The sequence below is a fragment of the Balaenoptera ricei genome, chromosome 11 (assembly GCF_028023285.1).
Source record: "Balaenoptera ricei isolate mBalRic1 chromosome 11, mBalRic1.hap2, whole genome shotgun sequence".
In the NCBI taxonomy this organism is placed as follows: Eukaryota; Metazoa; Chordata; class Mammalia; order Artiodactyla; family Balaenopteridae; genus Balaenoptera; species Balaenoptera ricei.
The window spans coordinates 11,430,600-11,456,422 of record NC_082649.1 but is presented as its reverse complement, the minus strand read 5'-3'; the positions used below and the strand labels follow the sequence as shown (position 1 = coordinate 11,456,422).

At 42.4% G+C, this 25,823-nt stretch overlaps 1 protein-coding gene and 1 long non-coding RNA gene across 3 annotated transcripts in view; one reads left to right on the top strand and one right to left on the bottom strand.

Annotated features, from left to right (window-relative positions):
* Positions 1-25,823, bottom strand: part of LOC132374357 (uncharacterized) — a 223,358-nt gene that overhangs the window by 39,968 nt on the left and 157,567 nt on the right. The window lies entirely within an intron of this gene.
* On the top strand, positions 7,789-8,773 carry LOC132375408 (F-actin-capping protein subunit alpha-1-like). The gene has a single exon (XM_059940676.1). The coding sequence runs from the start codon at positions 7,790-7,792 to the stop codon at positions 8,672-8,674; it is 885 nt and encodes a 294-aa protein (XP_059796659.1). The 5' UTR covers position 7,789; the 3' UTR covers positions 8,675-8,773.

Sequence of the window (25,823 nt, the reverse complement as noted above, 5' to 3'; positions counted from 1 at the left end):
TGCAGGTACAGTAGAACGGCATTTTGTATATTGTGATTTGTCCATACATGTTGATTGAACTGAATTAGGTAAAAGTGAACGCAGCAAATATTTGCCTTGCGCTAACATGCTTAGAAGTGGAATTTTGTTTCACTTTCCCTGTCATCTTGCAACATCTCCAAATATTAATCGAAATTTTGCGTAACTCCAATGTATATTTGTATTGGTATAAGACGGTGTTGTATTGAAAAGATTGGCACAATTTTCTGATCAATTACAAGGCTCATATAGTTATTAAACCTTACTTTTGAATGGAAGATTAAATACAGATTGGTGACGCAATCAAAATTGGAGGTTGAGAGAGTTTTGCCCAGTGCAGATCCTGTTTGCAATCAAGATTTGGGATACTGTTTCAGGGAATTCCCAACCAAGAAAGTATGAAATAAAAGCCAGATGAGTGAAACAAATAAAGAGCTATGGGAAAGCAAAGGAAAAGATGGTTACGTTTGTGAGAAAGTTCTGAGAAAATTTTCACAGAGAAGATAATATGGGAGCAAAGGGCATGGATCTTACTGGTTTTGCCTTACATGGTACCTAGAGCCAGCTTAACAATTAGTAGATTCTCAATGAGTAGTTACTGAACTTATAATGGAAGGAAAGGCAAGGAGATAAGAAGCAAAGTTTTAATCTTGGAGCATATCCATATTTAGAGGGCAGGGAGAGGAAAAGGAAGAAGACAAGAAGGTTGCAAAGAAGTAAAAGAGGAAAAGGGGGAATAGAAAATCATGCAAAGTATGAAGACATCTCGAAGAGAACTTGTTGGACAATATTTTCTAATGCTGTAGAACAGTACTATTTAAAGCGTGATCCTCAGACTAGCGGCATAAATGTCACCTTGGAACTTGCTAGAAATGAAGATCTTTGTGCCAGCTCCAGATCTACTGAATCACAATCTTTTGGGGTGAGGGGCCAGAAGTCTGTTTACTTAGCTCTCAGAGTGATCTTTATGCACAGCTGGAGTTTGAGAAACAACATTGTGGCATATTTCTGGAAGATGAGTTGCTGCTGGCATAACTTAAGTTCTCTGATTCTGAGAAGATTTCAAGAATTTGGTTCTAGGATCCTCCCAGAACTATGTTGCAGGGAAATTATTAAACTAAATTGCTAATGTTTAAATTATATTTAAACGGTTCAAGATAAACAGTTTATGCCATGATTATTTCTTTTTTCTTCTTTTATTGAAGTATAATTGATTTACAATGTTGTGTTATTGTAGTTTCAGGTGTACAGCAAAGTGATTCAGTTATATATATATATATATATATATATATATATATATATACACACACTCTTTTTCAGATTCTTTTGCATTATAGGTTATTACAGAATATTGAGTATAGTTCCCTATGCTATAAAGTAGGTCCTTGTTGGTTATCTACTTTACATGATTTATTTCTTCAAGTCTGTTTTATAATGCCTCACTTCCATCCCCACCCACACCCCAGCCCTGCGTAGCTGCAGACACAGGGCACAGTCCAGGGTGGGGAGAGCAGGTCTCAAGTGCGACTGAGTTTAAAGTGCTTGCCGAAGGGGCTTCCCTGGTGGCGCAGTGGTTAAGGATCCGCCTGCCAACGCAGGGGACACGGGTTCGAGCCCTGGTCTGGGAGGATCCCACATGCTGTGGAGCAACTAAGCCCGTGAGCCACAAATACTGAGCCTGCGAAAAAGAACATCAATTAATATAAAGATGCAGCCGTTATAGATTTTTCATGTGAACCTCATTGCTTTTGATAGGGATCAGGAGAAACCCTTTATAAAGGGGGACTAGTGTAAACATCTCCACTTTGGTCTGGGTCCTCAGACCATGGCCGACCTAACTGTGGTCATTTCCTGTATTGAACACCAGTTCGTGCTCTGTGGTGGTTCACGCCAGGGTGGTTGTTCCAGATCAAGGCTGTGCTCCCAGGAGCAAGGAATTCTCTCTCTCTTTGCTAATGTGTTTGTTCACAACTCAGACTTCAGGGTCCAGGACCTGCATCAGCCGTCTTTGTGTCGCCCTAGCTAGCTGTCTCAATGTGCTTCTGCGCAGATCTATATACCATATAGAATGCAGTTTACAAAGGTTACTCTCCTTTACTGTCGGGTGTTGCAAAACCATCTGCTGCTGCAGAGATTAGAACCTGGGGTGGCTTCTCTGTGCTGCTGTGCAAGTAGGTTTTAGAAATCATCCTGGCTTTGGGAAGGTAGAGGAATCTCTCTAGGCTATGAGTTAACATAAGGCTTTCCCTTAACTCTATAGTTTCTTGTCTGGTGTTGCTCTATCAGTGGAATATTATTCAGTCCTAGAAAGGAAGGAAACTCTGAATAGTCAAATTCATAGAGACAGAAAGTAGAACAGAGTTTACAGGGACTAAGGGGAGGGGGTTACGAGGAGTTATTGTTTAATGAGTACATTTCCTTTTGGGGTGATGAAAAAGTTCTGGAGATGGATGGTAGTAATGATTGCGTTAACATTGTGAATGTACTGAACGCCACTGAACTATACACTTGAAAATAGTTAATATGATAAAATTTTATCTTACGTATATTTAGCTACAATGAATGATAAATTTTTTTTTTTAATTTTACAGCTCATTGGAGGCTCTGAGCTCAGGGGCGGGGCTTACATGCTATGGCGTCAGCCATTTCTTTGGGGACCCCTCATTGTCAGTTTCCTAAGTCTTTCCTCTTGGACGAGTTGGATTCTCCAGAGAAAGACTTTCCAAACTCTTACCTGAAGGACAGAGATAAGCAGAGTGGGGGAAGAGGGCATAGGTCTTGGCAGTCAGTATGGAAACGTTTATTTAATCTTCCTCCAATCCGATTTAGTCCTCCTTTCATTAAGGTACCCCTGCCCCAAACTGTGTCTGGTGTAACCCCTGTCTGGAGACCTTCTCTGTTGCTCCTCTGGAGAATAGACCCTTAGGTTTCTGCTGCGTAAAGGAGGGCTACAAAGACATTTCAAGTCTTAAACAGATTTGTGACCAATCCTCCTGTTTTCACTCTGCACCTTAAACCCTCCTTCTAGAGGTAACTGATGTCACCAATTTCTGAAACTTTTGGGATTCTTTAGTGTCACCTGATCCCCCTACTGGCTTAAGATTCATCTTTCTTAGGTCGGATAAGTCAGTTACCATTTGTTCATCTGCTTTCCAGCTTCTAAAACGTTATTACTCTTTCCTTCTCTCTCATTACCTTTATTCTCAGGGGCTTATGCAAGGAAAAAAAAAATCCTTTACTGTTGTTTTAATGGAGCCTAGGACAGAGCAGTATGGAGATGGATGGTAGTTCATCTGAACATGTATGTTCAGTCCACTGTCTTTGCCGGTAAAACTTTTCTGTAGTGTTTACAATGCCACTTAAAAAACTGTTGTGATTTCTTAGGCTCAATTAAAAGAGGGAAATCATCTGAAACAAGGAAAGTGGTGGTGGTCAGTGAACTCTGGAGTACTGTTTTCAGTTCTGGGAACAACCCTTAACACTAGAAAAACTGGAATTATTTAGAGGACCATGACTAGAATATTAATGGAACAACTGAAGGGACTAGGAAGGTTTTCAACAGAGAGTGGAAATCTCCAGCAGTTGACCTCAAATATTTGAAAGGCTGTTGTTCATTCATTCATTCATTAATTCATTCATTCGATAAATATTTAGTGAGTTCCTGCCGTGTGCCAGGAGGTATTTTTCCAACATGGGAGCACAGTAGTGAACATGACCGATTCTTAATTCTTGTGGAGCTTACATTCTAGTGGAGGAAAGAGTGATTTGCTCTGGATGGACCCACTGTAGAAATAGAACAAAAGGATAAAATCCATCAGGAAATAAATTTCAAGTTAATATAAAGAAGAACTTTAAAGTGTTTGAGTTATTGAGGTGTGATGGACAACCTCTTGCACGCCCTCAGAAGGTGATGAAAACTAGGATATGCCCAATAAAAGCTGAGCAGAGAGGTTAAGTTGCACAGGCTCTAGTTGGAATCCCAACTCTACTCCTTGCTGACTGTTGACTTCGGTCAAATCACTTAACCTCTATGAACCTCTATTGTTTCATGTGTAAAATGCAGCTAATATAATATACCATGCAGGGTGTTGTGAAGATTAAATGAATTACTCTGTGTAAAGTGCTTGGAAGAGTACCTATAGCACAAAGTAAGGGCTACATAAGTATTGCTAATATTATTTCTTTTTTTTAAACCAACTTTTTATTTTGAATAAATTTCAAACCTATAGAAAAGTTGCAAAAATATCTATATACTCTTTATCTAAATCCCCCAGTTGTTAACATTTACCTTATTTGCTTTAACTCTCTGGTGTGGTTTGTTTGTTTGTTTGTTACTGGAACATTTGAGTACTAGTTTAACTGTCAGGACACTTCAACCCTACATATGTCTATATATGTGGGAATGAGGGCATTCTCCCACATAACCACAGTCTAATCATACAAAATATTATTGATACAATCCTACTTTCTAATATGTAGTCCATGTTCAGTTTTCCTCAGTTGTCCCCATATGTCCTTCATAGCTTTTGAAAAAATCATAATCCAATCAAGGATCAGATGTCACACTTAACTGTTATATCTCTTCAGCCTCTTTAACCTAGAACCATTCACTGAACTTTTTTTGTCTTTTATGGCATTGGCATTTCTGAGGAATCTAGGCCATTTTTTTGTCTATTGTATCTCAATTTGGATTTGTCTGATTCTTTCCTCATGATTAGATTCAAGTTTAACATTTCTGACAGAAGTACTACACAGGTGATGTGGTTTTCTCACTACATCACATCAGGAGGCGCTTGATGTCAGTTTATCCCATTATTCCCATTTGGTTAAGGTGGTGCCTGCCACCTTCCCCTTGGTATTAATAAGTCATCTGTGGTGTCATATTTGAGACTGTGAACGTCCTAGTCTCTGGACAGTTTCTCACCCAGTGATTTTAGCATCCACTGATGATTCTCTTATTCTTATTCCACAGTGGGCATGGCACAGTCAACCAGATGAACAGAGAAGATAACTGGTCCAGGGAGAAATTGCCATAGAGTATAATGGGGGCTTCATAGCAGGTCATTAGTCCCACTTAGTAGGAGAGACCATAACCTTTGATATAAATGCACATTTCTCTGACAATTGTTAGCTGAATGACACTGGGTAAAATTCCTTAAACCTAATACTCTGTAAAATGGGAATTATAATTTCCATATCACGAGGTTCATTTGTGGATTGAATACAAAGGGACTGGATGATGATAATGGTGATGATGACAGATGCAGTATCACAGGATGAAGAGCATTAAATTATCAACTAACTTAGTGGCAGTTAGAGAAAGAAAGAATGAAATGGACACAAGAGACAGGATGTAGGGAAAAGGCCTTGCTTCATAACTAATCAGATATGAGAAACGAAAGACACAAGGGAAGCACAATGATTAAATATTGGTTGAATGCTTCCTATGTGCCAGCCATTCTCCAACTGGTACATTTAATCAAAGAGTGATGATGACTCTCCGATTTATGGAAATTATGGCCTTACCTCCTGGGTTTGGACAGATTACAAAGGGCAGAAGTCAGGAGAAGGAGATGAAGAGTTTGATCTTTTTCGTACGCCACCTGAATTGCTGGTGATACATCTAGTCTGAAATGTAATGCAGAGCTGGTCATAATCAACATTGGACTGTTCGCACAACAATCTCCTGAGAAACTTATTAAAATTGTAAATTTCTAAGTTAAGCTAACCCTTCAGAGATTCTGATTCTATATGTCTGGGGTGAGGTTTTGGCCCACTGTCAAGGTAGATAAAGTGTTACATGAGCCAAAGAAGTCAGCTCGGGGGTTGAAAGTCGATTTGAGTGTTATCAGATTATAGACAGTAATCGTATACTTGGGTGTGATAGCATTGGCCTGAATCCTCATTTATAACAAGAAGAATGAGGCAGCAAGGTCTTTTACAGATCAGTTGAGGCATTATGTGCACATTCCTGAATTGACACAGGAATAGCCAGAAAGTTCTGACGCCACCTCCGAGAGCTGCTCTTCAGATCCGTGCTGTCCCTAGGTGGCCTCTAGCCACACGTGATTCAACCAGAATTAGAGAAGCAAGAGTTGATGGACTTTTAAGACACATTTCTGAGTACTCAGGGTCATTAAACAACAACGACAATTTTTATTATGGAAAATATAAATTGAATTGAATTTACATTTAATTTTAAATGAATTATTTAGCCCATTTCAGGTGTTCAGTAACCACGTGTAACTAGTAGCTGTTAGATGGGACAGCATAGATGTGGAACATTTCCACCACTGCAGAAAGTTCTATGGGACAGCACTGCTGAGGAAGTGTTGATAGCTTGCCAAAAGCCCACTCATAGTACAAAGTAGTTGTCATGGCCTCACTCTAGAGGCCAGGAAAGACAATGTTTAGTGAATAAAGGACGATTTTAGTTGGTCTTCTTGCCCACTGAAGGAGAAAATACTGTAACAGGCAAGGAGGTATTTGATGAAATGAAGAAATGGCATCCGTGTATGTTCATTCCCCTTCTTCGGTGTGGGAAGGGCGAGACGGGAACTGAGCTTCTAAACTCCGTGGCCCCAGGAGCAAAAGCTCCCTATAACACCCTCAAGGGAGTGTTCTAGGATCCACTGTCGGATTCTACTCTCCTCCTGGCCTCCCCCTTCTCCAGGCAGCCCAGTTGCCACGATGGTTGGCAGTGCCCAGGTGTGACGCCAGGTGGCTGCACTTCCCCTCTGTGTGCGCTCTGCTGGCCTCCTCTCAGGGTAGTTTGCACCTATCTGCTCTTCTCGCCCTTGCGTGCTGCGGTAGTTAGCTGCTGTTTTGTCCCCTGGAGGAAGCCCATATTGTTCTGTTCCTACCAGAGAAAAAACAAATCAAGAGCAACAAGGAAAAATATGGAGTGTAAGCATGTGTTTCCAGGTCATCAACATGCAAGCAAACATGCATGAAAATGAGTGTTAATTTCCTGCATGATTCAGTGTTTGCAAGACTATCAAGTCATTTCCCAACAGCCATCACATGGTAATGAATTTCTATTACAGCCATGTATGATGGTTGAACCAGAAAACTAATGAGCAAAGAAATGAACAAAATAATAACAATGGTGATAACAGTAATGATGGTGTAATACTTAACTGGAAAGGCATTTACAACTGGGGTCAATAGGGTAATATAGTTATTTGGGGGCAGTGAGAACAGATCTGATTTTCTCATTTTAACATTTGTGGTTTCTGCTGCCTTTACATTTTTAAAAAATAAAAATTCTCAATGAAAATAGACCCAGCCTAACGATCAAAATGGAAACAAGTTGTATGGATAGTAGTTTGTGCTTTTATTTATGTTCTTCTTATTAGGTTTTAGAGGTCTTTTAAAATTTCCATGGACTGTTCTGCAGAAATTAAAACAGAAAAAGACTCTAGCTTTTTGGAATTTTTGTGTTCAGTATTGAATTATATTCTTCATTACCAATTTTCTCCTTCATACATATGTATCTTTGGGTTTTGCTTTAGTTATCTATAAAACTCATGATGGACTTGTACTTTAACATGGACTAAACCATTTGAAAACAAGACTATTTTAAAGATAAATAGGTATTTCAAAAATTCATTTTATCCTCCTTTAGAAATCACTATTATTTTCTTCTCACTTTTTCTTTCTCTTAGTTATCATCAGATATATTTTAATATCAGATTGAAAGGAGAATTGATCTGGTTTTTACAAGGTAAAAGTACATGATGAATTTAAAACATCTAGAGAGCAGCCCAAGATGGCCAACTTCGAGGATTGGGTGTCGGATGAGGAGAAGGTACGCATAGCTGCTAAATTCATCACTCACACACCCCCAGGGGAATTTAATGAAGTGTTCAACGATGTCCGGCTACTACTTAATAATGACGGTCTCCTCAGGGAAGGGGCAGCACATGTACTTGCCCAGTATAACATGGGTCAATTCATGCCTGTGAAGATAGAAGGATATGAAGATCAGGTCTTAATTACAGAACACGGTGACCTGGGTAATAGCAGATTTTTAGATCCAAGAAACAAAATTTCCTTTAAGTTTGATCACTTACGGAAAGAAGCAAGTGACCCTCAGCCAGAGGAAGTAGATGGAGGTCTGAAGTCTTGGAGAGAATCCTGTGACAGTGCTTTAAGGGCCTGTGTGAAAGATCATTATTCCAACAGCTTCTGTACTGTTCATGCTAAAACTATAGATGGGCAACAGACTGTTATTGAAGAAATGGCATCCATGTATGCCATATGTATTGAAAGCCACCAGTTTCAGCCTAAAAACTTCTGGAATGGTCGTTGGAGATCAGAATGGAAGTTCACCATCACACCCTCTACAGCCCAAGTGGTTGGAGTACTTAAGATTCAGGCTCACTGTCATGAAGATGGCAATGTTCAGTTGGTTAGTCATAAAGATGTACAGGATTCAGTAACTGTTTTGAATGAAGTCCAAACTGCCAAGGAGTTTATTAAAATCATAGAGCATGCAGAAAATGAGTATCAGACAGCAATTAGTGAAAACTATCAAACAATGTCAGACACCACGTTCAAGGCCTTGTGCCAGCAACTTCCAGTTACCTGCACCAAAATCGACTGGAACAAGATACTCAGCTACAAGATTGGCAAAGAAATGCAGAATGCTTAAAGGCTGAATGTAGGATTCTTCAGTACATGGAAAGAAAGGATTCAATGTGTGGTCATATGATAAATAAGTGATTTATAAACAAGAGTGATATTTTTCTAGGGCTTTCAAAGTTAACAGGTTTTCTAGCCTCATGGAATACTGTTGAACTTATAGCATTGTCTTGATTCTTTTGTGTTTTCTGCCTTGTAATTTTCTGTTTTCACTATATCTACTTGTAAATCTTTTTTTTTTTTTTTTTTTTTTTTTTTTTTAAATTCTGCCACATTTAATGATGGAGAGAGATATCTATCCTGGAGTCATTTTACTATTTAGAAAATTTTCCTAGCCATGAAGCCCTGTTACTGACATAAACAGGTAATATGTTCAGTACTTTTCTACCCCATCCTTCAAAGCACTTCTGGTACTTCACTGGTTTTTACTGATCAACCAACAGCTAAAGAGGCTATGCTACAAACTATAGCTGAATGGAAGACACATTCATTCTTCTCCCTCCGATTGCTTTGATCATCATTTATAACATCTCATAACTATAGTCTCAAACGTTTGGATTGGGGCTTTTCAGGTCCTTTTTGGAGGCAAAGGAAGTTTTCTGGAAATTCCAGTGTAGCCAGCTTCTCTGGGGAAGTTGTTTTTAAATCCAAAGACTTGAACCACATTCCCTACAAATGAATGTGTTTGCTTTTTTCCCTTCCCTCATTGTCTCCTTCCCATCTAGTACCATTATAGTTATAGACATGTGCATTTTTAGAAGAGTTTTACCCATTTATTATTATTTTTTTAATATTCAAAAACTGCTGACATACTAGAGATAGAGTATAAAACTTGAAAAAATGCAGATGTTGAAGGAATAATAGTTATCCTGTGCTTTAATACTTTGTGGCAGGATTGTACTATAAGCGAATGAATCAAACAACTATGTTAATCACAAACAAAAACTAAAAATGAACCGAAGTGAAAAGGACAACATTCAGACAGTATCTTTCTATTACAACCTGTTATTTAAGCGAATACTAGTGATTTGTTCTAAATAGGTTGTAAAACTTTTTCCAAATTACTCTTCCTCACTCCTGCCTGCCAACTCAAATGTTAACTGTGATATAGCAACCCTTCCCAGGTTTATTGGCAGGTACAGGTGTGATCTCAGAATGCACAGGTAACATAGATATGATATGACAGTTGGTAATGGAGGATTCATTTACATTGTTTACACTTCGATGACCAGGCCTTAAGAGAAGGTCAGTTTTTTAAAAACCAAGTAGTGTCTTCCTCCAAATACATGTCAAAAGAAGAGTTTGTGTTTCAGCTTTGTTTTTGCTCGGTAATACAGTCAAACAAGAGTTTATTTCCAAGTGACCCGTTGAGCTGTGTAAGCATTTTTGTTTATTTCAAATAAAATATATTTGTATAATTTGTCATTCATACTATCCATCCGTACCACACTATCCTCCGTATCAGGTAGACCAATAGAAATATACCTGTTCTGTTCTTTAAAAGAAATAATAAAAAATAAAACTAAAAGAGAATTCTAAATAATGTAAATTGAGTTTAATGTTTAGTTAGCAATTTTTCTTGAAAAGTTGTGTCAGTTCATGCTCATTTTCTTTAATGGAGTGTTGTTATCTCATTTTAGGTAAATATTCTCTAGCAGGTTTCAGCCAGAACAAATATTTACAGTTAAGCCCTCAACTCCAGAAAATGGCTTTGCATGTGTGCTGGGGGGGAGGGTTAAATGCAAAGGCTGACTTTGTCTTCTCTTTAGACAAGCCACCACAATAAATCATTCAAAGACACTCAAACGGATGTGTATTGGAGGAATGCTCACCTCCGTGAAGCTAAGGTAGAGGGTTAAAAGGCTATGCAGGTTATGACACCACGTAACTAATGGGCACACTTTTCACAGACAGAAGGGCCATGCTTTAGTCATCGTGGTAAATCTGTAGTGACAGACGTTTGTTCTATATTTGTGAATGACCTGATTTGGCATGCATGCGGCTCGTTCTACTGACAATAATGGTAACATGGTGTGAGGGAGAGAGGAAAGAAAGGAGGAGGAACAGGGGGAGGAGGTGAGGTAGAGGGAGGAGAGAGACCCAGGCGGACAGAGAGGGAGAAGGGGAAAGGAGTTTTAAACAGCTGAAGATCATGAGCATCTAAGGGTGACTCTAAGGAAACCTGCCTTGAGTAGATGGTTATTTTAATTTGGGAGCAAGTCTTACATTCATTCCTAATCGATTTGGAGAGGATCACCTTCCCTTCCTCCATGCCCCCTCCCTCTTCTTTCACTCCTCTCCCCTCCAGTCTCTGGGGAAGATAGATATTTGTCAGACGGTAACAACGGATGCTTCTGTCTCAAGGAATCCCTTGTAATTTGCAAAACTTGCCTGGCCTTCCACCCTTTGCTGCAGTCCTGCTACCCCTTCAGCTAGGAAAGAACCTGGCCCCAAGTGATGAAAAGAATGAAGGGCTGCCAAGAATTATTGACGTCTGCCCTGACCAGCCAATCCAAAGTGTGGCCCTCCCCCATCATTCTCCAACACAACACTTACTATCACCTGAAACTATCTTACTGATTTCTTCGCAGTTGTTTAATTAACCAACTAGGATGCAAGCTCCATGCAAATAGGGACACTGTCTTATTCACCACTTCTTCTTTAGTGAAGAATATGTATGTTCTTTATCTTATTTGTATTCTCATTATAAAATAAATGCTTGAGGAGTATTCAGTGAATCTATACAGATATTTTTCTATGTTGAGTTCTTTCAGTTTGCAAACAGTAGAGATCTACTGGGGTTACCTCAGTGAGTGGGTGTTTATAAGGGCCACACAAGCAAGCGAGGGCTCAGGAAACTCTCCTGGAAACTCCACTGGGAAATGGAGCGTGGATCTCACTATTTAGGATCCATTTGGAGCTTTATAACCCGAGAGCCCCTCTGAGGACACAGCATCTGTCTGCTCACTTCTGCTCAGATGAGGCAGCCCTCCGTCTCCGCTCCAGGGCTCTGCCATGTCGGTGAAACAGCTGCACTGGCTCCCCGGTCCCACTGGTCTGGACTCTCCAGCATCATCAACTCTCTGTGAGTTCTGAAGTCAAACTCCTCCAGAAAGGGTTTGAATGATTTGCCTAATCACTACACAGTATAAGGAACCCCTTTGGGGAAAAACTGCCTTGAAACCAGCACTCAGAGGTTCCTTACCAGGGGAGCACATCAGAAGCAACTGTACAGCTTTTTCAAAATACACTTCCAGGGGACCCGCTGATATGTAATAAATTAAAATCTCCATCTGATATTGAACTGGACATCTGATATTTTGAAAAGTCTCTCCAGGTAATCCTGTTGTGCCTCTCTGGACCACAGCCAGTGCCATTGATGATTGCCTTTGGGCCAGGGGCTCATCTTTAGTCCAGTCAACTATGCCCAGGGAGGTGGAATTCCTGGTACAAAGGGCAGGGAGTGAGCATGGCACACACTCCGAAGTCCCTAGTATCCTTTCACATACCCCGTCTACCTTTCCATTTATCTGTCCATCTTTCCTCCTGTCTACCTATATATTTATCTTCCTAGGTATGATTCTTAGATATTGGATCTTGATTCTAATATCCTTCTCCTTTTCCTTCAGAAACACTTATAAGGATTGATCAAGAAGACAAGTTAGAGCAGTTCTGAAAACTGGAAACAGAACAGTTGTGATTATAGAGAACAGAGCCCATAACTCTAGATTCCATTTCAGAATTAGAATTTAGCTTCTTAAAATAATAATCCTTTATTCCATAGTCTTTCTCATTCACAGTCCTTCCAAGGTGGGGATACCTGGAAAGGAATTTATTCTTCTGGGTCACATGAGGGCAGCCCACTGAATTACTTATGAAATATAACTGCTGCTTATTTCCTTTATAACAACAATGACAACAAACAGAGGTGAAGAAGGAGGAGGAGAAGGAAAACAACATCAAGCATGGACCAATTTCCATGGCTGACATCAGGAGGCCCTTGGGAAAGAATGGGCTAGCAAAAAGTGAGGAAGACTCGGCAATAATTTAGTCAATATAATGTGTACTGAGCTCCAATTTGTATCGTGTGTAAAAGAAATAGAAGATACTGCCCTGCCTTCACTGAGCTGACAACCCAATAAGAGAGACACATGGAAAGGAGCTACAATATTAAATAGGGTAATGTATATAAAGAACCTAAGACTACTGTATGATCTCAAAAGATGCTAGTTCCCTTTCATCTGAAACAAAGAAGCTGGTTAAACAATAGCTGTGTGTATCAGACTTACCTAACTTCCCTTCCAATTTCCTCCTCCCTTGCCTGCCTCTGCTTGATTTTCCAAGCTCCCTTGCAGCTAAGGTGACCATATGACACAGGAGAAATCTGCTGGCATTGCCTCTACCCTTTTGTACTGGGTTGAATGGTGTCCCCAAATAATCCATGTCTACCATAACTACAACCTTATTTGGAAAATGGGTCTTTGCAGATGTAATCAAGTTAAGATGAGGGCTTACTGATTTAGGATAGGTCCTAAATCTAATATGACTGATGTCCTTATAAGAAGATGGAAATTTGGACACACAGTTGCAGACACACAGGGGAGAAGGCCATTTGAAGATGGAGGCAGAGCTTGGAGTGATGTATCTACAAGCCAAGGAAAACCAAGGATTGCTGGCAACCCCAGAAGCTGGAAGAAGCAAGGAAGGATTCTTCCCTAGAGCCTTCAGGGGGCGGACGGCCCTGCCCACACCTTAATTTTGGACTTCCAGCCTCCAGAACTGTGAGAGAATAAATGTCTATTGTTTTAAGCCACCCAGTTTGTGGTACTTTGTTACGTTGGCTCTAGAAAACTTCTTTCTTCTTCCTAGAAAGAGGATATGATTCCTTGAGGAACAGCAGACATCTTATGAGCATAAGGACAGAAGCCATATGCTAAATAAGGCTGGTAGACCAGAAAGACAGTAAACCTGCCACCTTGGGGCAAGTTCCCCAGACTTGAGATAAATAAATCCTAGATGATTCAGTTGTCACTCAGGATTTCCATTAAGGGAGGTACATTTCTGACTAAGGCACTATGGTCAAGAGGAACCGACATAAGAGTAACTTGAGTTGACGTCTCAGCCATGTTGTTATGTAGATGGGTGGCCCTGGGCAAGTTGTAAAAACTTCTTGAACTTCATTTTATTCCTTTGTAAAATAGAAACAATAATATGTACCTGGGTTTTAAATGAGATATTTTATGAGAAAGCCAGGGGTCATCAACAGGGCAGGGGAAGCTAATACAAATCACCTAGACTGTGGAATCTCCCAAGGTGCCTGGATCCTGTTTGTTGCCTATCAATACAAACGCTATATGGAGACCATTTCCCCCCCCCCCCCCCATGCTTGCTGGCGGGGACTTCCCCCTATTTTTTTAGTAGGAAGCAGCTCTTGACAGCCCTGGTAAAATATAAAGAAAGTACCTTGTAAAATATAAAGAACCATACTAACATTGAGGATTATTTAAGTACAAATTAAATAGCTCCATCACATAACTTATATAAGAAGTATTACTGGGATGAAGGGCTCCAGATGCCCTCATCCAACAGTTGAGAGCAGAGGTGATTTTTTTCAAGTTCTGTCTGGGGTAGTCCTACCCCACAAACTTCCTGAACCATGCCTTTCTTGCCCAAAGTATGTCCTTCCCATCCCAGAACCTTCCTTTTAGTTATGAGCAAATACAAGACAGGAGCTAACAGCCTGTGTTGTCGACACTTCCTAGTCAGAAAGCAGCAGATAGATAAGAATGAAAACTTGTTCCAAAGGCCCACGGGCCCTGATGTAATTGAACGGCAAATTCAAGGGAGGCCACAGAAGCCCACCGCTGCTCCCTGGACATCCGAGGTGGTAGCTGGGCTTTCTCAGAGGGACACACGAAAGAGACTCTATCTCACCCCACTTCCCACTCGGCAGAAGGGCCTCTCCATGAACAACCTCAATTTTCTAAAGGGCTGGAGCTTCCCAAGGTTCAGAGCATTGAGACGCAGGTCCAGGTGGGCCCTGTGTCCCGGCTCCATCAGTGCCTCGTTCCTCGCAGAATTCAATCAAACCACCTGTTTGCAGATTCGAGTCTCCACAGTGGCCGGCCCTGGTCTGTCTTTTCCACTTCCTGCCACCCTCTCACACCCTCTCACCACTCTGGAGCTAAGTGAATACGGTTTTCCAAATATAGTTTTGCAGCCAGTGTGTTAGGCCTTCTAATGAGCCACGGTAATTGCTTCTGCTATTTTCCAAAATGGAAATCAACCTCGGAAGAGCAGCTGGGTTGTTGTAATGTTCTCCTCCCTCCGATTACATCCCCCCTCCCTACAAGTCAGTCAGGCTCCAGCCTTGACTGCTTCATCTGTGAGCGGGGCCTGTGGGACATGCATGAGGAATGTGCTGATGGCGGCACAGGCGGGGAGACGGAATAAGCGAGCTATTGTGTCTTTATTACATTTGAGGGAGTAGGGAAGGAGGAGGTGGGAGGGAAAGATCTGCTTCTACTTTTGATTTCTAAGATATTCTGTTACGTGTTGTGCTTTTCGATGTATCTGAAAAGATAACCAGGGTTTTAGATGACAGAGCAAAGATGTTTCCGCCCTCCTTCTTTTTTTCAAGAATTGCTCCGAAACAGCACAGAGAACAAGAAACAGAAACACGAGCCCCATATTCGTTAAGGGCAGGAGACATCTGTAATCTGGAACCACAATATATGGAGATGAGAAACAGATGGAGGAATGGTAAGGTGCTTCGTAGATAGATGTACGGAAAGTTAAACCTGAACGCCCAGCGGGGTCACCATTGCAAATCAAGCTGATTCACTCTGCAGAACACGGGACTTCCCAGGCCCACGGACGGCAGTGGCCAGGAGTGAGCATGGCCCTGCAGACAGTCCCTGTGGGAGGAAGGTAATAATACCAGCTACCATTTGTGATGTGCTTATTGGTGCCTGGCTCTTTACATTCTCTCCTGCAGTCCTCACAATAGCAAAACGTACTGGTGTCCCCATTTTGTAGATGCAAACATTAAAGCTCAGAAGGATAAAATCATTTGTCCCAGACAACAGAGAAAAAGATTCTAAACCAATGGAGGCTTCATTCCAAAGCCTTACCATCAGAACCCCACCTCTCCTTGTGAAACTGAGGCAGGGGTCCCAGCTGTAGCTACGTTGACTATGTGGCCGGGCCGTGGTATGGCTGGTGGGGTTGAGAGCGGGAGCTGAGCAGGGCCGCTGCTGTCTGACGTCCGGCCCTACTGCGTGGCTCGTCCATTTTGCTGAAGCTACCCTGTTGTTTTGAAAATTCCTATAGAAACGGAAGTGTCCCCACCTCCCCTTCAATAGCATCTGGTCTGGGGGGACCCTCCTCCTGGAATGGGGGTTAGACCTAGAAAGTGAGTTCTTCGAGGTCCGCAGTAGCCAAGGGTCCACCAAACACACTGTCCTGGGTCCTGGGGGGGGGGGGGGGGGCGGGCTAACCCCTTCCTGTGCCCTCCTGTTTGCTGCAGGCCTGCTGCCTTTCCTGCACCACCAAGAACAGGTGCCCGTCCCACCGCAGCGTCCCGCCCCTCCCCTCTACCATCGGGTCCACTGGTCGCCAATCACACACACGTCTGGGTGAATCTCGGTCATGAGGAAACCAAGCATCCCGTGTCGGAACCTTAAAATAAAGTCTGCAGACACGTGATGAGAGTCTACTCTGTAAGCGGTCACTGCGTAGGCACTTCAGAGGTGAGAAAGACAAAGGGCGTGGTGTCTGCCGTCAAGAATCCATAACCAGCTGGAGCTTTCTAGCATCAGCCCCAGAAAAGGGAACTGAAAATACCAGGCTGCGTGCTGTCAAGAGCTGGTGGAGAGGTTCTCGGGCTTAGGGAAGTTGTTCTCATGGTCTGTTATCTCCGGCTCTTCCATTAAATTGTGAACGCTTTGAAAGGAGGTGGTTTTTCTTTCCCCCAGGCCATAGCAGTGTGTGGGTAAGCATTTGTTCAGTAAGCATGTTTTGAATGAATGGAGGAAGGAAGGGAGGGAGGGAGGGAGGAATCCGTATGTTCAGAGGGAGGAGTACTGCACAGACCTGGAGTATCAGGGAGGGCGTCAATGAGGAGGTGCGTCTGCAGCCAGGCAGAAGGTTTGTCATCCAGTGGCTCCACGTTACCAGTGGAAACTTCCAAAGGACAAGACAGTCCCAGAAAGAGGCTGACTTGAGAGTAAGCCCAGAAAGCAGGCTTGTGGCAGTGAGCTCTGGGGAGACTGATGGAGACAAATGGATGTCATGGGGACACCAAAACAGAGCCTTTCCAGGAAGCAAGTAAAAAGTCAGCTGTAAGTAAAAGAAGTATCTAGAAACAGATATATGTTCTGACCCAGATGTTGCCACCGACTCTCAATTCCTATCTTGCAAAGACAAGGCAACTTTTATGATGCATTTATTTTTACTTTTGTCAGTCAGCCTGCTGATGCCCCAGGCGGCTGCAACAGTCTGTACCTACCATCAAAGGCTATTCAACAAAGTGTGAAATTCTTGCTGGCATTGAATGCCTCAGAGTCATGGGTTCCTGTTTGCCACTTATGATGACATCCAGCAATCAGGACCAGTACAAACTAACTTCTGCCCATGCTACTAACAGATAAATTGAATCAATGGTTATCCCTTCATTCAAAAAACATTTACGAGCCTGTACCGTATGGTTCGGCAAAGTCCTAGGCGGCAAACTGAGCACTGGAGAGTGAACGGGGCGGGTAAATAGCCAGGGTTTCTTCTCCGTGGACTCTGGGTCTGGTATCTGCACAGATGTTCAGTTCCTTTCCTAGCTGATGCTGCTTCCAGGCCCTGGGTCAGGAAACTACAACCTGGAGGTCAAATTCAGCTCACCACTTGTTTTTGTACAGCCCTCTCAAGCTAAGAATTTTTTTTTCCTTTTTTAAGTGGTTGGAAAAAGCCAAAAGAAAAATAATATTTTGTGACACATGAAAATGACATGAAATTTAAATTTCAGTGTCCATAACCAAAGTTTTCTTGGAACGCGGCCACGCTGGCTGGTTTATGTGCTGTCTACGGCTGCGTTCGTGCTACAGCAGAGTCATTGCCACAGAGCGTATGGCCACAAAGCTGAAAGGTTTTACTATTTGATTTTTTATAGAAAAAGTTTTCTGACCCCTGTTCTAAGCTAACTTTCTCAAAATGCACTCCATAAAACACTACTTCTGAGGATATTAATGTGTTAGATTTTTTTAAAAAAAGATTTCCATTGTCAGTATATTAAAAGTTTCTCTACTCAACATTTTCTCTAATCTGGAGTGTGCCGAAGTACACCCTCTAAGACACAGGATGTGGAGGTCTCGAAACCTGTTCATACAGTTGTTTACTTCCAGAGAATCTCATAATGCAGGCGGTTGTGCACAGCACTCTTTGGGAAATACTTATCTAAACAGAGTTCTTACTCATAGGCTTTATTTGTGTTATTTCTGAAACCAGTCGCCAAAAACCAAAGCAGTGTCATTGCTGGAGAAGTAAGACTTTCCTACCCAGATCTGAAGCCCCTTCCTCTTACGCATAGCCTGATTGTTCTGAAGCCTCCCAGTTTGAGTCCAGCTAAAGGATTAATCTCTACCTATCACACTTAGAGTTTCCATATGCGTCCTGAAATGAAAACTTGTGGGGAAGATCCCAATCCCCTAGCTGTCGGTTATCTTGCCGACAAGCTGCTCTTGATTTATTCTGTAACCACACACTGATTCATCCACATATGTGTGCATAAGGGTCTCAGGAAGAGCCCAGGATGGGTCAGCTGGGGCCCCAACACTCTGGGACACATCTGGAGAACTGAAGGTTATCTGCACAGGGGCTGAGAAGCCTCCAGGGAGAGCATTAAGGGAGAAATAAGCCAGGCATAATGACTTTGACTCAGTAAAAAATCTTCACCCTTCTAGGGGAGGGCAGTTCTGAGGATCATGTGATCTCTGTCACATAGGTGCATCCCCTGCTTTGATACCCGCCTGCTTGAGTCCTGTGAAGAGGTGGCAATGGGGAAAGGGTGTAAATAAAAACTGAAAGAGGTGTTTCTTGACATTCTTAAAATCTTGAGGCCTGAGTGACACTGTTTCGAAACTGAAGAAGGCATGCTTCCCGCCATGCCGCGAGGCGTTGGTCTGGTAAGTGCTCATGGCATTGGGGGTGCCGCTGCCCAGGAGAGAGGGCCAAGTGGTAGCACAGCCTCCTGGGGGCGCTGTGGGCACTGGAGAAGCCGCAGAGCCCCACCTGCTCCTCAGAACAGTGATAGATGGTGTGGAACCACCAACCAGCAAGAGACAACCTTGCCTAGAGCAGTGGATATGATGGCCCCTGGCAGGTGTTCTGGTGTCCAGTGGCAGAAGAAGCCTCTGCTCTTCCAGAGGATTAGCAGCAGAAGGGCAGCTGCATCTCCTAGAGCACAAACGAGACTATCTACTCTCCCTCCCAGGAGGGCGGGTACCAGGAATCCTTGGGGCTAGTGGGCATGGGGCTGCCATTCTGTGTCAGGCTCATGACCAGTGAGCTTGCGACCTTTGATCTCACTTCTAGTCTCAGAAGGTGCATGGGGGAAATTTGGATTTCTTCTATCCACTAACAGAAACACACATAATCTCACACACTTGCATGTATTCCTATCAAGACATGTGCTATGAATGTAAAGCTCACAGGTACCCAAGCTGTGCTTGTATATGAAGCCATACATCGTTAAAATGAGGTGGGAATGGGTGAGAGTTAGGTGGAGGGTTTAAGTGGATGAGTCTTGGGGTTGGGGGTCTCGCCATCCCTGCTTCATCCAGAGAGCTCTGCTTTTTTCTGTTATATGCACTGTGCTTCTACCTAAAGATTTCTTTTAAGAAAGGTTTTCGTGGCAAAACAAACAAAGAGCTGTGAAAAACCCAATTGATATAATCCAACACTCTTATTTTATAAATGAGGAAATGGGGACACAGAGGGGTTAAATGACTCATCTGAGTTCATGAAGACAAAAGTATTGGATTAAGGGCTCGAGTCCAATGTTTTTGTTTTGTTTTGTTTTCCTATTACACCTTGCAGAGAAAGAAGGAATATACACTAAAACAATGAAGTCTGGATATTTTACAGAACTTCATGTGTTTCGTAGTTTTAGTGGTCAGAGGTTTGAGAACTGGCTTATTAGATCTTTTAATTTTTCTAGCTATGATTTTATAGCAAGAAAAATATTAGCTATGGGGGCAAAAATGTAGATTAAATTAATACAGTTATGTATCAAATGACCACAGTTATTACAATCTTCAATTCAACTCTAAAGTTGCATTAAAGTCTACTTAGACATGTTGTACTAATCAGAAATATATAACAAAATGAGATCATTGTGTTTTAGAAAGGGCCTTGAAGAACAATGGCCCAATTTTCTAAGCACAGAAGGAGACAAAAAAGATGGCAAGAAAGTTGGCGAAGATGTTCATGAGTAAATGTAAAGAGAATAGAATTATTCACTCTGGAGAAGAAAAGGCAAAAGAAGCTAACCATTTCCTGGGGCATAAAGGATCTCTTAACTGAAGTGCGCTCCTTTTCTCATCCACAAGGAGGACAGAGTAAGAGTGGACCTTTAGAAAGACCGTGGGAGCTTCAAGGTGGTATAGAGTCTGTAGAGTAGCTTTGAGGTTCTCCAGGCCATGCAGAGCTATAAAGATCAGAGGTAGTGCACGTTTAGTGATCATTCCAGGCAAGAAATGATAGCTGGATGACTCATGGTCTCTTATTATTTCAGAAAATATCAAGTGTCACCATATGGTGGAGGCTAGAGGTAATTCATCCAGGAGGTGTAGGGGTAGGAAGCAGGAAGTTGAGGCACCACTTTCCATCTGTACACTAAGACGGTTACTTGGAGTGCCCACCCACTCTGCACGCTGCCTCCGTAACCAGCTCTGAGTGCCCTTTGTACCCTGCCCTGCCCCTCCTGCTGTCAATTAGAGATTCCCAGCTGCCTGCTGGTGCCGTGGCTGAAGTCTACAGATGAGCGTTGGAAATAAGGCAAAACACTTTCTTAGAAACTTAGGTTGCATCTAATGTCCTCATTTCTTAATATGCTGTCATAAACTTCTGAAACATGATCGAGTTCTGGACACAAATGACTATCACACATCCCTCCCTGTGTTACCATTTTCCCTTTCTTATCAGAGAAGGCGTTTGAAGCTGGTAGAATGGGACATTTAAACAGCTGGGAACTGGATGCAGGCACATCTTCCCAGAGGGGGTTGTCATAAAACATATGCTCACATGAAAAGTGACAGAGATGGTACTTACAGGAATTGCTAGCCTAACCCTTAGTACCTCGGCAGTGCCCGCTTCCAGAGAACAGGACGCTATGGACTGTCCCGATTGTGCATCTTTCAAGTTCCCTTGTTTTCAGACTCCAGGGGTCATGTTGCTCTATTGTATCTATATCTAACCTTGCAGCCCCAGGGCCCAGTGATGGTAGATATTTGTAATGGAAAAAAAAAAAAAAAAAAGATTCAGAAATAAACAGTGATTGTTCACTTCAATTTTAATGGACCCAGAAGATGTATTGGAATCCTATGGAATGAAAGGATTATTTGTGACTGACGAAAGATTTTTGTTCAATTAACCCCAAGTCATCAGCATCATTAGAAAGTGAAATCCAAGATTTCAGAAAGGTGTATTTGCAAGTTGTTAATTATAAAAGCAACCAAACAATCCAACTCAACAATAAACCTCCAACTCACTAGTTTGCCTGATGCCCTGAGATTCTTGGATGATTTGGTGTCAAGTGCCCGTTTCACTTTCAGGAAGAAGGAAAGGAGCAGCTGAGACTCTGTCTTCCAAGGACAGACCCTGACTAATTCTCTTGTTGTTCCTGCCTTTCTCAGTCTGGGCAAAGTTGTAAGCTGGAAAACTCAGCTTCAGATGGTGAGGCACTCTCTTGCAAATTGCAAGGATTTAGCGGGAGTGGGTATTAATAATTTGCAATGTCTGGTGGTGACTCAGGTCTCCGCAGACTGGCTGTTTAATTTGCAGCCAAGCCCCATTTCTCTGACTGTGGCCCTGGTCCCACATGTCCCTTCCAGGATTCCGTATTTCACATGAGTCTTTGAGGCTGTAGACATGCCTCTGTCTTCACGCCTCTAGAAGTATGAGACACCCAGGAGGCAGTGCAGGCCCCTTTGAGTGTAAGTTGTTGAATCAGCCTACTTTGACTGATTTTCTGTCACGAGTCTGCTGTTGAGAGCAGCTGTGCCCCAGTTATCACTCAGGCTAAGAAGACGACAGCTTTTACCGATTTACTTGGGGAAGTCTTTGGAAAGCATCTAGATGTTCTCCAACTTTGGCCTATGGATAGGGCATGAGAGTCATTTTGTATACTGCTCAATTTGGAGGGTCTGGTTAATTACAGCAATTTTCTATGGATTTTTAAAAACTGATATTTCAAGGACTGACCTGAGCAATTATTTCACTGGTCATTAATGTGAAATGGAAGAGAGAGAAAAGATCAAGATGGCGTGGAAATCATGCCGCTTGAACGAAACAATTATAATAGTTACAAGAGTTTTTTTTAAAGTAAGCTACTAAAATAAGGAAGAATGGTGGTGACTAAAATTTATGTAGAGGCTGATTGAAACTTTACTCCCTTCAAATGGGATTTCATCTCTAGTACGCTGCAAATGTCCTTAGAACCTTACTCTCCCATGCTGTCCCAGTAATTGTCACCCACTCCCACTCCATATCTCTTCTCTCTTCTTCCAAACTCCTCGAATATCTCAAGTCCACATTACTGCTCAGCCCAGGGCCCCCACTCCACCTGACTCCTCTTCTCACCTCCTTACTGAATTCTGTTCCACTAGAAACACTGTCATTTCCGACATACATCACTCCAGCCAATCTTGGTTACTTTCAGTTCTGCCCTACAACCTGATTCTGCAAACAAAGGACTAGAAAACAGCACAGAAGCCTTTTGTACAGGTGGAAAGGGGAAGAGGCTCTGAATAATCCTTGATTTTTAAAATTACACACGCAAAGGCCTAGTGTAAGGCCAGAGCAAGAGAAATGATCAATAAGTAATTCACTAATATTAACTATAATTAGCTGGAGGAAATAGAGTGAGGTTAAAAAGTGAAAGAAAGAAAGAAAAGAAGGAAAGAAAAGGAAGGAAGGAAGGAAGAAGGAAAGAAAGGGGAAAAGGGAAAACAGCAGTTCCTTTGCAAAATTTTGTTTGAAGTCCCAAATTTAAAGTTCTAACTCTGATCACAGCAATCTAGACGTGGCCTTCTTCTTCTTTTTTTTTTTTTTTAATAAATCTATTTATTTATTTTTGGCTGAGTTGGGTCTTCGTTGCTGCACGTGGGCTTTCTCTAGTTGTGGCGAGCACGGGCTACTCTTTGTTGCGGTGCGTGGGCTTCTCGTTGCGGTGGCTTCTCTTGTTGCGGAGCACGGGCTCTAGGCCCGTGGGCTTCAGTAGTTGTGGCTCATGGGCTCTAGAGCGCAGGCTCAGTAGTTGTGGTGCACGGGCTTAGTTGCTCCGCGGCATGTGGGATCTTCCCGGACTGGGGCTTGAACCCGTGTCCCCTGCACTGGCAGGCAGATTCTTAACCACTGTGCCATGAGGGAAGTCCCGACATGGCCTTATTCTTAATAGAAGTTATATATATATAAGGTGAGAAACTGTGACAAAACTATGCCCAGAATACAGCATGGAAAGAAATATATATTCAAATGATAATGGTGGTTGCTTGGGGAGGTAGATATGTAAGAAATGTAATTTTGGAAAAAAGATTAACTGATAATACACATAGAATCAAGCTGTAACATCTCCCCAGCTACACCAGCCTTCAATATCATCATTACTGAAACTCTTCCCACTGACATAGATATTCTTCATTGTCTCCCTTCTTCCTTCCTTTCCTCCCTCCTTTTTATCTTCTTGTCAGTGTCTTAACCCATTCAGACTGCTGTAACAAACTACCATGACTGAAGGGCTTATAAACAACAGACGTTTATTTCTCACAGTTCTGGAGATTGGGAAGTCCAAGATCATGGTGCCAGCAGATTTGCTGTCTGATGAGAACCCACTTCCCAGTTCACAGACAGCTGTCTTTTCTCTGTGTCCTCACATGACGGAAGAGGTGAGGTTGCTCTCTGGGGTCTCTTTTATAAGGGCATTAATCCCATTCATGTGGGCTCCACACTCATAACCTAATCATCTCCCAAAGATTCCACCTCCTAATACCAACACACTGCGGGGGGGGGGGGGGGGGGGTTAGGATTTCAACATATGAATTTTAGGGGGACACAAACGTTCAGTCTATAGCAGTCACCTTCAAGGTCATTCAAGGATAAAGATACTGATGAGGGTAGGGTTTCCATGCAATGTGACTTGTCTGATTCTCTTTGAAAATAGTCATAAATGGGGCTTCTACAAATGTGAGGGAGGAAAGCAGTACTCAGTATTGACTGAACACATACCAAGTCTCATGCTGTACCCTTGACAAGCACTAACCCTCTCCCTTTTTTGTTTTGTTTTCTTTCACAACAATCATGTGAGGTGTGTCTGTAATTACAGTGGAGTTATATGATGCATGCATTTGACTTATTCAACCTAGAGAAATTAAACTGTGTATACTTCCCAGAGAAGAAGGTGGTGGTGGAGTGGGAAGAGAGTGGGAAGAGATTGCATTTAATATAATTGGTGCAAGTGATTTTGCTCCCACTTTCACTCCGTGAACTCAGGCACCAGGGTGCACAGAAGATGTGTGTTTCCTCAAACTCTCTCTGTTACCAGGGTGCCTCCAGTGGTGTTTAGCATCTTGGAGCATCAAGACTGATTTTAGTGCCTAAATTTGCAATACAGTTTTTTTCTTCCAAAATGGCTCATAAACTGAGGCCAGGATTTTATCTGTTCCACTGTTGGAGGAAAATTTAGCTGTGTGAGACCCAGTGAGAGATGATTTGGGAGATGACTTTGGAAGAGAAACCATATAGATGCATTTTGGAGCATTGTCAAGAATAAATTTTGATATATGTGATATTTTACTTCAGTTGTTCAGTCTTATCTCACATGTGAGACTCCACTTTATCTCCATTTTACAGATGGGAAAATTGAGGCTCAGGGAAGTTAAGTAACTTGCTTCCTGCCATCTATATGGGGCCGAGATGCGATCTAAGCCAAGGCAGTCTGGCTCCTAAGCATATGCTCTTCCAACTCTGCTTAAATCCAGCTGCACTCTCTCCTTGCATCCCAGTTCCAAACGGTCACCTGCTTCTTGGCCATCTCCTGGGTGTCCGTGTCATCTCGCTTTTCCCTTGCTTCAGTTCAGGACTATTTTGACAAAAGTAATAGTCTAAGTCATTTTAGAATATTTTTGCCACACACAGGTCGTAGGCAGTTACTGGCATCTTCATTTTCCCGATAAGGAACTAAGGTAAAGAGTGGGAGATAAGTTTGGGATCTGAATGCTCCCGACTCAGCATCTGTTCATGCTGGTTTTCGTGCAGTGCCCAGGAGTGTCCGCAGCCAGCTGTCTCAGTATTTGCTGAGAATTTAGGGTGACAACTGATGGAATGACCTAGTGAGACTTCGGAGAACAAACAAGGATTTTATTGTCTTTATCTAGAAACGTGTGGCGTAGTCATGGACTGTGTTGGGGTCCAGAGTTACCGATGGCATCAGGACCCTTTTGGGCTGTGCGTCTGCCTTGTTCTGATCCATCCCACCGCTCCCACTAATTACGCTGGCCGTGTGGGTGGCCCAAAGCTTCTCTCGCAGGAGGACTTGCAAGAGAGGAGCAAGGCCTCCTGCCATCACGTCCGATGTCACCCTGTAGGATATTAAAACCGACTCAAGATTGTGTTGAAAAATGTTTTCCTTTCCAGTATGCTAATAAGAACAAGATCATATCAGTGGACGTGCATCGTGGCAGGATTTCTCCGCGGCCGAGTCTTTTAATGAGTTGTTCCGTAATGAGGGCCCATTTGCAAACAGTATCTGGGTGCTAGTCAAAGTTTAAAGACCTCTGTTTTCCCCCAACACACGCCCTCTTCCAAGCCATGGCTTTAATTCTTTTAAACAGTAACATTAATTGGCTGTTAAGTAAAACAGGAGAGAACATAATAGATTTATGATATTTTGAGAA